We start from the raw sequence: 14,087 nt of genomic DNA on the forward strand, positions 1-14,087 counted from the left end.
ACACACACATACAGAGCTCTGCTGGCAGGCCATGCATCCCAGGAACAAGAGAGCTAAGATGGCCACCACAGGGCTTTTTATCTTCTACCCAGCATGCACTTCAGCCCCGAGTGTTCATGGGTAGGTTTAATAATATTTCACCATGTTCTTGAAAAACAAAAATAAATTAAGTCCATTTCACACTTTAGCCACTAGATGGTGCCAAATACCAATTTATACCATTAGTCATGAAACAACACTGCACAACATTAACATAATATTAAAAGGCAAAAATGGCTGCGCTACACATATATAACTTGTTTAACTTTATATACAAAAACTGTCCCCCTTAACCACTTCTACACCGTGGATGTCATATGACATCCTCGACTTTGTGCGGTGATATCTGAATGATGCCTGCAGCTTCTGCGCACCATAAGAACGATCATAGCGGCAGTTCCGCCACTTGATCGTTCTTATAGGCGACAGGAGGGGACGTCCCCCCTCCCGCCACCATCCGGTGCTTCTTTGGGCTCTCCTGTGCCATCGGGGGCCCAGAGAACGAATCGGCCGGCACCGGCTCACGACGATAGAGTTTTTTCGGTGACCAGATGGTCACCGGTCATCGCTATGACTGTCAGAGGCCCGGGCCTGACATTGTACCCAGAAGTAAACAAAGCCGAAATCTCGGCTGTCAGCATGAGATCGGTGAATTTTTTTTTCCCGACCTCATGCTTTCCAGCCTGGAGGAGAGATGTGGGGTCTTATTGACCCTGCATCTCTCCATAAAGGGGACCTGTCACTAATATATTCCTATTACAAGGGATGTTTACATTCATTGTAATAGGAATAAAAGGTGATCAAAAGAAAAACAAGTTAAGTAAAATAAAAAATAAATAAAAAAACGCCCCTGTCCCCGATAGCTCGCGCTCAGAAGCGAACACGAATGTAAGTCTCACCCACATATGTAAACGCAGTTCAAACCTCACATGTGAGGTATCGCCGTGTGCGTTAGAGCGTGTGCAACAATTCTAGCACTAGACCTCCTTGGTTACTCGAAAATAGTAACCTGTAAAAAAAAAAAAGCGTCGCCAATGTTGATTTTTAAGTACTGAAGTTTGGCGCCATTCCATGAGTGTGCGCAATTTTAAAGCGTGACATGTTAGGTATCTATTTACTCGGCGTAACCTCATCTTTCACATTATACAAAAAAATGGGCTAACTTTACTGTTTTGTTATTTTTTAATTCATTAACGTTTTTTTCCCCAAAAAAAGATGTTTGGAAAATTATTGCGCAAATATCGTGCGAGATAAAAAGTTGCAATGACCGCCATTTTCCCTAGGGTGTCTGCTAAATATATATATATATAATGTTTGGGGGTTCTGAGTAATATTCTAGCAAAAAAATTATGATTTTTACATGAAGGAGAAAAGTGCCAGAATAGGGCCGCTATGGAAGTGGTTAAAAGGTGACACCAGCCACAAAATAAAACTGAAAATTTAATACTTACCTCTCCGTAATTTTTCTTTCCTGGTGCCTATCCATGGCAGCATACATATGGTTGGTTACTCCGCCCCCAACCAACCCACAGGACCAATTATAACTCTTTAAAAGAGTGTTTCCACCCCCCCCCCCCCTACACCATTCTTGTAACTAGACTCAAACATTTAAGGATTATAAAAAAAGGAAGGGCATGCACCAGGAAAGGAAAATTACGGAAAGGTAAGTATTCAATTTTCCGTTTTCCTGGTGCCTTCCATGGCAGCATACATATGGTTAATAACTTGTTCACAGGAAGGGTAGCTGCCAAAATATTTTTACTTTAGATTATAGATCAGACAGCTATGAAGCCCCTCTGCTTTTCGTGGGGAGCAAGTGCAACCAGGACTAGGCCATAGTAGGACCTGAATGAGGTAAAAGATGACCATTTTGCCGCCTGACAGTTTCTGGGGGAAGAAAAAAAAATCGCGCTACAGTTGCCCGGGAAAAAACATTCCCTGCGTAGAGTAAATACTCATTGATTTTGGAACCGGAGGACCACTAGCTTGATATGTCCACCGAATGAGATGAATGATCCAATTTGCCAAAGTTGTCCCTAGTGTTTAAATTTTTTATATCGTTAGGGATCCAAAAGAAAGCCTGCTGATCTTACGAGATGTCTTGTGACAGACTACTGCAATGTCAGAGTCCTTGTCATATCCAGCCTGTCTAGCTTCGGGGTTGCTGAATCTTTCCCTAAAGCTGGAAGCACCCATTCCTGGTCAAGGTGGTTTGTAGAGGGAATTCTAGACACAAACTGGTGAAAACGATTGGAGGAGCACCCTGCTCGGAAGAATGTAATACCGGAGTCCGTCTCCCTTAGGGTCTGGGTTTCCGAGACTCTTCAGTCAGCGATGACGGTGACTAAAAAAAGGAATTTTCTTTGAGAGTAATGTCTTCTTGAGAGCAATCTTGTGCTTATGCGAGTGGGGGAGCCGCAGGTGCATTGAGTACAGGGGACAAATTTTCCTTGGGATGTAGTGATTCAAGCAGAGGTCTTAAACTAAGAGTTATTTTTAAGAAAAAAAATACGTTCTATCAGTGGATTCAAAACCCATCTGATGACTGGCAAGGCTAAAAAAGGCTGAGACATGAACCTCCAGGGAGCCAAGTCCCAGAGCTAAATCTAGCTGGGATGCACAGGACTGAGACAGCTAGTTTCGGCGAATTTCAAAAATTTCTTCCAAATCCTGTACTAATGGAGGAAGTTGTCTTGCCTGGAAGCAACTTTGTAAGACTCCGTGGGAGCAACCCAATTATACTAGCTTTTCTTTGCTCAACTTCCGGATGCTCAACGCCAGGATCTGGATGCGGATGGAAGAGGTCTTCCCAGGACCTACGTTAGTGCGTGCTGAAAGGATCGCCAAGGGTCAATTTGGACAGTAGAGTAAACCGAGGTCTTCTTGACAAATAAGGAACTACTGCTCAGATGGATACTTGTCTGTTAGGTGATGGCGCCCAGTTGGACAAGGGGCATCCAACCCCGCCGGTCCGCGGACTGGAATACCTTGTGAAGAAGCAAGGTGCCTTGATATCTGAGAGGAAATGCACACAAAAAAAGAAAAGCTCTGAGGACTGCCTCGTGATGGGCAGACCCATTGGAAGGTTTACTTATAATAAGGACCAATCGTTGGTGTTGGCAAATTTCCTTGAAAGGTGATCTGCCAGGTAATTCTGGAGAATTGGACTGTAAGATGCTCTGAGGCTGGGGCAACCCCTTCCGCCCTTGAGTGTTATCAGTGTTAACTCATTGGACGATAACCCGTTATGTGTGTGTCTTTTCCTTGGCTCTGCACACAGGCTAAGGTTGGCTCGTTGATCAATTGTAGTGTGGTGAATTTGTCTCTCAGAGAAGACGCCTAGGCGAGTCATTGCCATGTAAGCCGCACCTAACTGCAGAATGTTAAAGCTTAAGGCTCCATGCACACTGAAGCTAAAAAAAGCTATAAAAAAAATGCCAGTAGCTTTGCCTTTCAAAGTTTTTTTGCGTTTTTGCAATAGCTTTAATCAGCGTTTTTCAGTGTAGCTTTTTTTTTTTATGGATAAAAAACCTTAAAAACTCTAGTGCCAGCGTTTGAGCGTTTTTGAGCCTTATGCCGCATACACACAATCATTTTTCAGCATGAAAATAAAAATGTCGTTTTTCAGCATGTCGTAAAAATGATGTTTTCCCAACTTGGATGGTGTGTACACCATCGTTTTAAAAAAATTATCTAGCAAAGTGCGGTGACGTACAACACGTACAACGGCATAAAGTTGCTACCTTCCGAAGTTTTAAAGACTTCCCCCAAGAGCTATTTAATCAACATTTAGCAACAGAGTTAGCTAATAACTCAGAAGGTAAAACAAAAACGGATGAGTTTTTTCAGATGATGCATTATGGTATAACAGCAGCCCTGGATATAGTAGCTCCAGTACAGTCCCGAAAAGCAAAAAAAGGTAGAAAATTGGGCTCAGCAGACTGGTTCTCTCCTGATCTGGCTGACTTAAGGAAAAAGGGACGAGCCCTGGAAAGAACGTGGCGGAAAAATCAGTCCAAAGCTAACCTTATAAAATGGAGAATCTTCATGCGTGGTTATAAAGCGGCAATTGTACGTGTAAAAAGATATTATATATCAGCTAGGATTGAGGCTGCAGGTAACAACCCTCAGTAGTTGTTTAGGATAGTGAGGAATTTCGCCAGTCCACAGGCAGCCCAGTTGGAGATGAAGGCTTCTAAAAAGAAAGCCCAAGAGTTTGCAGACTTTTTTGTGAATAAAATAATTAAAATATATAAGGGCCTTGAAGGCCAGGTAAGTGCCGAATTGGAGATGACGAGGTCACCCCCGTCGGCGGTAAGGGTACCAGAAATTCTGGTTTCAGAATTTGATTTTAGGACAGTTTCAGACGTAGAAGTCTTGGATTTAATTGCGAAATCTAAGGCTTCAGCACCTCCTTCCGACCAGTGTCCAGGCCAGGTGTTTAAAGAAGCCTGTGTGATTTTAGCCCCAGTTTTAGCTGATCTTATCAATTGCTCTCTAGTGGACGGTACCGTTCCTAGATTTTTTAAACAGGCAATTGTTACTCCTATCTTAAAAAAAGGTGGTACCGATCCCTCTGACCCGGAGAAGTCCAGGCCTATCACAGGGCTATCCTTTCCAGCCAAGATAATGGAGAAGGTTGTCTGTGGTCAGCTGCAGCTTTTCATGGAGGAGGGCAATCTGTTCGATAAGTGGCAGTCTGGTTTCCGGCCCAAATATGGGACGGAGACGGCGTTCCTGGATGTCATGGACCATCTACTGGTCGACACGGACCGGGGAGCCCACTCAATCCTCATCCTCCTGGACCTGTCAGCCGCATTCGACACAGTAAATCACCAGATCTTGCTGACACGGCTTCAGGAGGTGGCGAGGGTGAGTGACCAGGCCTTGAAATGGTTTAAGTCATTTTTAGAGGAGAGGGAGTATAGGGTGAAACTGGGGGACTTCTACTCGGAGCCTTTCAAGGTGACTTGTGGGGTGCCACAGGGGTCCCCGCTTTCCCCTCTTCTCTTTAACATCTATCTTCGCCCTCTGCTGGCGGTGATCGCAAATCTGGGACTTCGATTTCAGTCCTATGCGGATGACACCCAGTTGTTCTCCAGAATCACGACCAATGAGCCAGAGGCGGAGGCCAAGTTGGTTGCAGGTTTAGAGATCATAAAAAGCTGGATGGCAGCTAATTACCTGCAGCTAAACCAGGCCAAAACCGAGGTTCTGAGATCAGGCAATATTCCTTGGGGACACTGGGTGTTATCATGGCCTGATGGGGCAGGGGTGTGCCCGCGGACGGCCGACACGGTGGGGACACTAGGGGTCCTAATTGACAGCGACTTGACACTAATCCCCTATGTCGGTCAGGTTGTCAAGACCTGCCATTTTAAGATGCGGCTTCTTTACCGCATTTTGCCTCTTCTGTCAGACCTGGAAAGGATCTCGGTAGTGCGCGCTCTGGTCCTTCCCCATCTGGACTATTGTAATGGTCTCCTGGCTGGACTGCCTCAAGTCCAGATTAGGAGACTTCAAAAAGTCCAGAATCAGGCGGTAAGGCTTGCATTAAATCTCAGAGGCCACTGCCCCACCGCGAGACATCAGGCTGCCCTGCATTGGCTGCCAGTTGGTCAGAGGGTGTGCTTTAAAATTCTAACACTTGTTTTTAAAGCATTTCACGGGCTAGGACCCGCCTATCTCTGTGAGAAATTGAATAAACATGTTACTGGCCGCTCCCTTAGATGGAGCTGCCAATTCCGTTTGGAACAGCCTCAGAGTCGGCTGAAAAAATGGGGGGGCAGGGCTTTTTCTGTCCTTGGCCCGAGAGAATGGAATCTACTTCCCCTAAGTCTTAGACAGAGTCCTGACCTACCCACATTCAGGAGGGATCTAAAAACCTATCTGTGGGCAGAGGCAGATTGATAGGAAGAGTGAGGTTAGGGTCATTCTAGAGGGAAGCACTGCTAGATCTGTTTGTGTGGGGAATTGTGTGTTGTCTCTCCTTGGTCTTATGTGATTTCTATGGTTTTTGTACTGTTTTGGTTTTATGGTGTTATATTGTTGTTTTATTAGTCGATTTTAACTGTGGTACATATTTTATATTGTTATTATGTTAATTTATGCCTGTAACACTCGGTCTTGTTGTGAATTGTTAAGGTCTGGAAGCGTTTCGATACCTTCGGGTGATTCTACGCTTTACAAGCAATAAACAATAAAGGGGAAGTTCCATTCGCCTTTGGGCTGCTTTAGCTGATTCCATGTTAGTAAAAGACGATTCACACTTTTTTGTCTGTTACAGCGTGATGAATGTGCTTACTCCATTATGAATGGTAGTTTTACCATAACGAGCGATCCCGTCTCATAACTTGTTTCTGAGCATGACCAGGTTTTTTACATCGTTTTAGCCCACACACGATCATTTTTACAACCCGAAAAACGACATAGTTTAAAACGACGTTAAAAAATGCAGCATGTACAAAAAAAAATGTTGTCGTTTTTCAGAACCTGAAAAATGAGGTGAAGCCCACACACGATCATTTTAAATGACGTTTTTGAAAAACAACGTTTTTTTAATGCCGAAAAATTATCGTGTGTACGCGGCATCAGTCTCCATGCACACTGAAGCTGATCAACTGCAGTTTATTGGGGTTTTGGCTTTTTTTTTTTTTAAAGCCCATAAACTGAACTCTATGTTAGCCTATGTGCCCATGCACACCTGGGCATGGGCATTTTTTTAATCCATTGAGAAAAAAAAAAGCTACACTGAAAAACGCTGATTAAAGCTATTGCAAACACGCTAAAAAACGTTGAAAGGCTCCCTGCAAAGCTATTGGCGTTTTTTTATAGCTTTTTTTAGCTTCAGTGTGCATGGAGCCTTAAAGTGGAGGTTCACCCGGAAATTACACTTTTTAAGATTAGATTCATGCTCATTTTGTCTAGGGGAATCGGGTAGTTTTTTTTAAATCAAAGCCGTACTTACCGTTTTAGAGATACGTCTTCTCCGGCACTTCCAGGTATGGGCTGCGGGACTGGGCGTTCCTTCTTGATTGACAGTCTTCCGACAGGCTTCCGACGGTCGCATCTATCGCGTCACGATTTTCCGAAAGTAGCCGAACGTCGGTGCGCAGGCGCCGTATAGAGCCGCACCGACGTTAGGCATCTTTCGGCTATTTGTGACGCGATAGATGCGACCGTCGGAAGCCTGTCGCAAGACTGTCAATCAAGAAGGAACACCCAGTCCCGAAGACCATACCCGGAAGTGGCGGAGAAGATGTATCTCTAAAACGGTAAGTACGGCTTTGATTTAAAAAATACTAGCCGATTCCCCTAGACAAAATGAGCATAAATCTAATCTTAAATTTTTTTTTAGGGTGAACTCCCGCTTTAAGCTCTCTGTACTGAACTGCCACCTGCCCTGGGACAACCAAATTTCCAAAGTGGACATCTCAATCTTGTCCTCTGATGCGAGAGTGAACCAAAAGATGAAACCAAGCTGGCAGTGACTTCAGGTTGTGAGGACCTGTCCTGCATCATAATCAGAGTTTTCTGAGATAAGAATTTCCTCTCTCATGGAGAAAAAGTCCCCTGCTGAAAAATGCAGAGATGCTACCATACCCACTGCACTGCAGGAGGAGAATACCCCAGGAGATTCAGACATTCTGCTGCCAACATGATTCTGCTTGTCATCGTATTTAGTCTATTTAGGGGTACCGAACAAGGCCCCAGAGGAACAACCTCTTCCAGCGCTAGCAAAACTGATCCCCTTTTCTTTTTTTTTCTTTTGGAGTCGTTTACTGACCAACCGTAAATGCTAAAGTGTACACCATCTTCTGTGATGTTCAGCGATGAGAAGATCTTCTCTTCATCCAGGTCCAGGATCCAGCGATGAGATGTCCATCCAGCGCACGCTGGAGACAGCCCGGCGAATGATGCGCCTTTAGCAGTGACAGCTCTTATGTAGGTGAAGGCGGGGCCACCCGTCACGTGACCCCGTCCCCCTCTGACGCAAGGGAAAGCCCAGGTTTCCCCAGTGACGTGCGGGTAACCCCGCCCCTTTCTGATGTAACGGCAACGTTTTATGCTGCAAAAATAAAAACAGTTGAAGGTTTTACATCTTGTGAGGACATTGCAATTTCTACAGACTTCCTTCCCTGGACAACGAACTTAGAGGTAACGTGCAAAACCCAAAATCTAAACCAGTAGCTCTTTCGGGGGTAGTGCTACATAGATATAAAAACTCATAAGACCCTGTAGTGTCCCTCTATTGACAGCAATAAGCAGGGAAAAAATAAACCAACTTTGCATTAATGCATTAGCACTTTACAAACTCCCAGGATTGAATAAGGCCATGGGAGGCAGTCTTTACCTTGGAGCAGTTTTCTCAGTCACAAGATGGAGGAAATACCTGAACTCCAGACCCAGAAAAGATCCACAGAAAAATGGCGGGCACTCTTTTAAAGAGTTATAATTGGTCCTGTAAGTTGGTTGGGGGCAGAGTAACCAACCATATGTATGCTGCCATGGAAGGCACCAGGAAAGTGAAATCTCCACAGAAAACCCCTTAGCTGCCCAGATACAGTGGTCACCTGACCAGCTTAGGGCAGCCAAGGGCCAATGGGAATGCTTCCCACACTTTTCCAGACTTGAGGGGGTTACCCAATAGTAAACTAGCAACTCCTTACACTGCCTAGCTTCGGCTTGACCTGATTCATAGGTCAAAGAGCCAATGGGAACAGCAAGTGGTTAAATAAGGAATTCCTGGTATATATTGGCCATCAGGAAGCCCTGCCTTATGTGACTGGCAGTGACAGCTTGCAGTAACGTGTCACCTGACACAGGTAATCCTCCATGCTGCAACACACCCCTTCTCCCACTGCCCAGGAAGTGTGATGGCATGTAAAGTATAGACTAAAGAGCACACTGCGTGTATGTTATCTGCACACAGGCGCTACAAACATGATTGATAGAAAACATTGACGTTCTTCCCGTCCACTTGTATTTTGAATGTAATCGATCGTCACTTGTAAATACATTAGGGGAAGGGAAACACAAAGACTTCAATCTCATTGGCCTGTATCCCACCAATCAGTAACAAATCCCTCCCCCCGCCAATTGGCGATTGGTCGGGTCTCGTACGCTGTAATTATTGGCAGGAAGCTGGCGCTGATTGGGGAATTCATACCCAGCTCCGCCCTCAGAAGTGTGATTGGAGAATTCAACGACCCGCCGTAGCGGCGGATTGGTTGTCGGATTTAGGCGGGTTGGGGGAATTGTGAAGTTTCGTGTGTTAACGGTCCGCGCTCAGTATAGGATTAGGAGTCGCGTGGAGTTGTCTGTTGTCGGTGTGTTTTGTCCGGTATATCGTATCAGTCATGGAGACCGAACCACTGAGAGTGAGTACAGATTCCCGTGCTGGACGATAGGGGTCTGTGTGACCGGTATTGGGGTGATCGGAGGTCTGTGTGGCCGGTATTGGGATGATCGGAGGTCTGTGTGGCCGGTGTTGGGGTGATCGGTGGTCTGTGTGGCCGGTATTGGGGGGGGGAGTCTGTGACTGGTATTGGGGTGATCGGGGGGGGGGGGCATGTGTGGCCGGTATTGGGGGGAGGGATGTGTGGCCGGTATTGGGGGGAGGGCTGTGTGGCCGGGATTGGGATGATCGGAGGTCTGTGTGGTCGGTATTGGGGTGATCGGTGGTCTGTGTGGCCGGTATTGGGGTGATCGGAGGTCTGTGTGGCCGGTATTGGGGTGATCGGTGGTCTGTGTGGTCGGTATTGGGGTGATCGGTGGTCTGTGTGGTCGGTATTGGGGTGATCGGTGGTCTGTGTGGCCGGTATTGGGGTGATCGGAGGTCTGTGTGGCCGGTATTGGGGTGATCGGAGGTCTGTGACTGGTATTGGGGAGATGGGGGGAGTCATGTGTGGCCGGTATTGGGGGGAGGGCTGTGTGGCTGGTATTGGGTTGACGGGGTGAGGGCTGTGTGGTTAGTATTAGGGTGATGAGGGGGGAGAGTCTGTGTGGCCGGTATTGGGGTGATCAGGAGGGAGGGCTGTGTGGCCGGTATTGGGGTCATGAGGGGGGAGAGTCTGTGTGGCCGGTATTGGGGTGATGAGGGGAGAGGCCTGTGTGGCCGGTATTGGGGTGATGAGGGGAGAGGCCTGTGTGGCCGGTATTAGGGTTTTGAGGGGGGAGAGTCTGTGTGGCTGGTATTGGGGTGATGAGGGGAGAGGAGTCTGTGTGGCTGGTATTGGGGTGATGAGGGGAGAGGAGTCTGTGTGGCTGGTATTGGGGTGATGAGGGGAGAGGCCTGTGTGGCCGGTATTGGGGTGATCAGGAGGGGAGGGCTGTGTGGCCGGTATTGGGGTGATGAGGGGGAAGAGTCTTGTGTGGCTGGTATTGTGGGGAGGGGGCTGTGTGGCCGGTATTGGGGCGATCGGGGGTGGGGGGGTGCTGTGTGGCTGGAATAGGGGTGATCGGGGGTTCTGTGTGGCCGGTATTGGGGCGATCCGGGGTGGGGGTGCTGTGTGGCCGGTATTGGGGCGATCAGAGGAGGGGGGTGCTGTGTGGCCGGTATTGGGGTGATCGGGGGTTCTGTGTGGCCGGTATTGGGGCGATCGGGGGTGGAGGTGCTGTGTGGCCGGTATTGGGGCGATCGGGGGTGGAGGTGCTGTGTGGCCGGTGTGGGGGTGCTGTGTGGCCGGTATTGGGGTTCTAACGTTAAGCTCTCATAGTGTATATATTACTGATCACAGGGCTCAGTATTAGGGGTCATAGCAGACCTTTGCTTTCTGTACGATACAACCAGAGACAAAACTTGAATACATCCCTTGTATCTGCATTTCTGTCCAATCAAATGATTCATTACAAAAAAACTGACATAAGACCTGTTCAGTCATTGGTTGTTGGGTGACAATGCTCCAGCACTGTCTCCTGATTGCTGATGTGGGGTGTCCCAATTGTTTAATATAAATGAAAGTGCAGCGCTGAAATTAGCCTGATGACTGATGGCATAAATCAAATGAAGACAAAAAACACCACATGTATGCACCGTAGTGAAATAACGTTCAAGTGAAAAAAATGTAAAAACATTAGTCTTAATGGTTATTGTAAATACTGATGATGATATTCAAAAATGAGTAACAGCATTCCAAATAATAAGTGAATGAACACCGTCTATTTGTGACTATTAAGGAAAATTGATATACGATGCACCACCGAACCCAGATAAGCGTAACACTCACTAGGTCAATCAAGCTTGTAAGGTTAATAGACCAAAGAGGGATGTCTCAACAGATCCTGATGCCAAGAACTCAGCGATGGAACTTCCAATGATGTTATATAGGTTATAACGCCTCAAACGGCGATTTACGTGTGGCCACTATAGAATTCCTTGATGTGAAATCAACAGGAACAAATGGAACAGTAGTCCCCATTGTGTAATGCTCAGAGCAATCTGCTTGTAATTCTGTATAATGGGGTGACAACACTCCATCCCGGTAATGATTACGCTCGATCCCTGGGTCCCCAGTTATGAACTGGATGACAACGCTCGATCCCTGGGTCCCCAGTTATGAACTGGGTGACAACGCTCGATCCCTGGGTCCCCAGTTATGAACTGGGTGACAACGCTCGATCTCTGGGTCCCCAGTTATGAACTGGGTGACAACGCTCGATCCCTGGGTCCCCAGTTACGGACGGGGTGACAACGCTCGATCCCTGGGTCCTTGGTTTGCAGACTCTGGGGACGGGATGACAACATTCGATCCCTGTGTCCCAGTTGCAGACTCTGGGGACGGGGTGACAACGCTCGATCTCTGGGTCCCCAGTTGCAGATATGGTGACAACGCTCGATCCCTGGGTCCCCAGTAGCAGACTATGGGGACGGGGTGACAACTCGATCCCTGTGTCCCCAGTTGCAGACTCTGGGTGACAACGCTCGATCCCTGTGTCTCCAGTTGCAGACTCTGGGTGACAACGCTCAATCCCTGTGTCTCCAGTTGCAGACTCTGGGTGACAACGCTCAATCCCTGTGTCTCCAGTTGCAGACTCGGGGTGACAACGCTTGATCCCTGTGTCTCCAGTTGCAGACTCGGGGTGACAACGCTTGATCCCTGTGTCTCCAGTTGCAGACTCGGGGTGACAACGCTTGATCCCTGTGTCTCCAGGTGCAGACTCGGCTTGACAACGCTCGATCCCTGTGTCTCCAGGTGCAGACTCGGGGTGACAACGCTCGATCCCTGTGTCTCCAGGTGCAGACTCGGGGTGACGACGCTCGATCCCTGTGTCTCCAGGTGCAGACTCGGGGTGACAACGCTTGATCCCTGTGTCTCCAGGTGCAGACTCGGGGTGACAACGCTTGATCCCTGTGTCTCCAGGTGCAGACTCGGGGTGACAACGCTTGATCCCTGTGTCTCCAGTTGCAGACTCGGGGTGACAACGCTCGATCCCTGTGTCTCCAGTTGCAGACTCGGGGTGACAACGCTCGATCCCTGTGTCTCCAGGTGCAGACTCGGCTTGACAACGCTCGATCCCTGTGTCTCCAGGTGCAGACTCGGCTTGACAACGCTCGATCCCTGTGTCTCCAGGTGCAGACTCGGGGTGACAACGCTCGATCCCTGTGTCTCCAGGTGCAGACTCGGGGTGACAACGCTCGATCCCTGTGTCTCCAGGTGCAGACTCGGGGTGACAACGCTCGATCCCTGTGTCTCCAGGTGCAGACTCGGGGTGACAACGCTCGATCCCTGTGTCTCCAGGTGCAGACTCGGGGTGACAACGCTCGATCCCTGTGTCTCCAGTTGCAGACTCGGGGTGACAACGCTTGATCCCTGTGTCTCCAGTTGCAAGGATTGAGCGTGTCACCTCCTAACAAAGCCTGCAATTGGGACAGAAGGATTACACATTGTCACCCCTCAACCAGCATCTACACCCGGGACAAAAGAATCAAGCGTTGTCATCTAACATTGCCTGCAATTGGGAGACTGGGATTGAGCGATGTCACCTATTTATTTTTATTATTATTCAGGATATTTAAAAACAGGGAATGAGCGCTGTCACCCTGTACCCAACATCTACAAATGGGACACAAGGATTGAGCTCTGTCACCTCCAACCAGTATCTGCATTTGAGAGCCAAGCATTGCCACCTCCATAACAGTGTTGGCAATTGGTAACCAGGCATTAGGGCTCCATTCACCCCATAACGTTCTGGGTCGTGGGTGGAATCGCTGCAATTCCAGGAACGTGTTTGCGATGGCATTATTTGTTACTGGCACCCCAAACGGGGTAGGTTTTTATTTTTTTCTGCCATTGTCGAACGACAAATCGCACTACAATCACGTCAAAAGTTGCGTCTGCAAACGCTCCTGGCTCTGTGCCAAGATTTGGTGCATGGCCTTCTTTTGGAGGAGAGGGAGGCTCGTTCACATGAATGGTGCCACTCCAAATACGTAAAAAAAAAAAAGCGGCTGCAGATTGATCAGGTGTGAATAGAGCCCAAGTGTTGTCACCTCCTAAGTGGCACCTACAATTGGCAGACAATGGGGTGACAATGCCCAGTCCCCCCATTGCAGACTCCGGTTATGCCATTTTGTAACAATCCTGTGTAATAAGAGGTGACAGTGCTCGATCCCACTCTTCCAATTGTTGGGGGGAGGAAAACGCACGATCCTTTCGTCCCGTTGTAGATGCCGGTTATGGGGTGCTTGAGCTCGGTCTCTTGCAGACACTGGTTATGCCATTTTGTACTGCGCTGCAGTCTGTCACCGCGTTATTATACAAGGTTTTAATGATCCTGGTTACGGGGGGACAACGCTCATTCCCGGTTTCCCATTTGCAGACATTATGTAAAGCTCTGTGCAAACTGTAGTCTCCCTATAAATCCTGTATAATGGGGTACCCGTCCTCATTCCTGGTCTCCTAGGTGCAGACACTGGTTATGCCATGTGGTAAAGCACTGCACAAACTGTTGGTGGCGCTGTATAATAGGGTGACAACACTCATTTGCGGGCATTGGTTATGGGGTAGCAGTGTTTGATCCCGGTCTCAGTTGTTGCACAATGACCT

At 47.8% G+C, this 14,087-nt stretch overlaps 1 protein-coding gene across 2 annotated transcripts in view; it reads left to right on the forward strand.

Annotated features, from left to right (window-relative positions):
- The first annotated feature begins 9,271 nt into the window (after window positions 1-9,271).
- TOP2A (DNA topoisomerase II alpha) overlaps window positions 9,272-14,087 on the forward strand; it is a 54,648-nt gene continuing 49,832 nt past the window's right edge. For both annotated transcript variants that reach the window (XM_040331009.1, XM_040331010.1), the window contains exon 1: window positions 9,272-9,419. In XM_040331009.1, the coding sequence (XP_040186943.1) occupies window positions 9,399-9,419 (21 nt within the window). In that variant the 5' untranslated portion in view covers window positions 9,272-9,398. The remainder of the gene's footprint in view (window positions 9,420-14,087) is intronic.

Source organism: Rana temporaria, chromosome 12, assembly GCF_905171775.1.
Source record: "Rana temporaria chromosome 12, aRanTem1.1, whole genome shotgun sequence".
In the NCBI taxonomy this organism is placed as follows: Eukaryota; Metazoa; Chordata; class Amphibia; order Anura; family Ranidae; genus Rana; species Rana temporaria.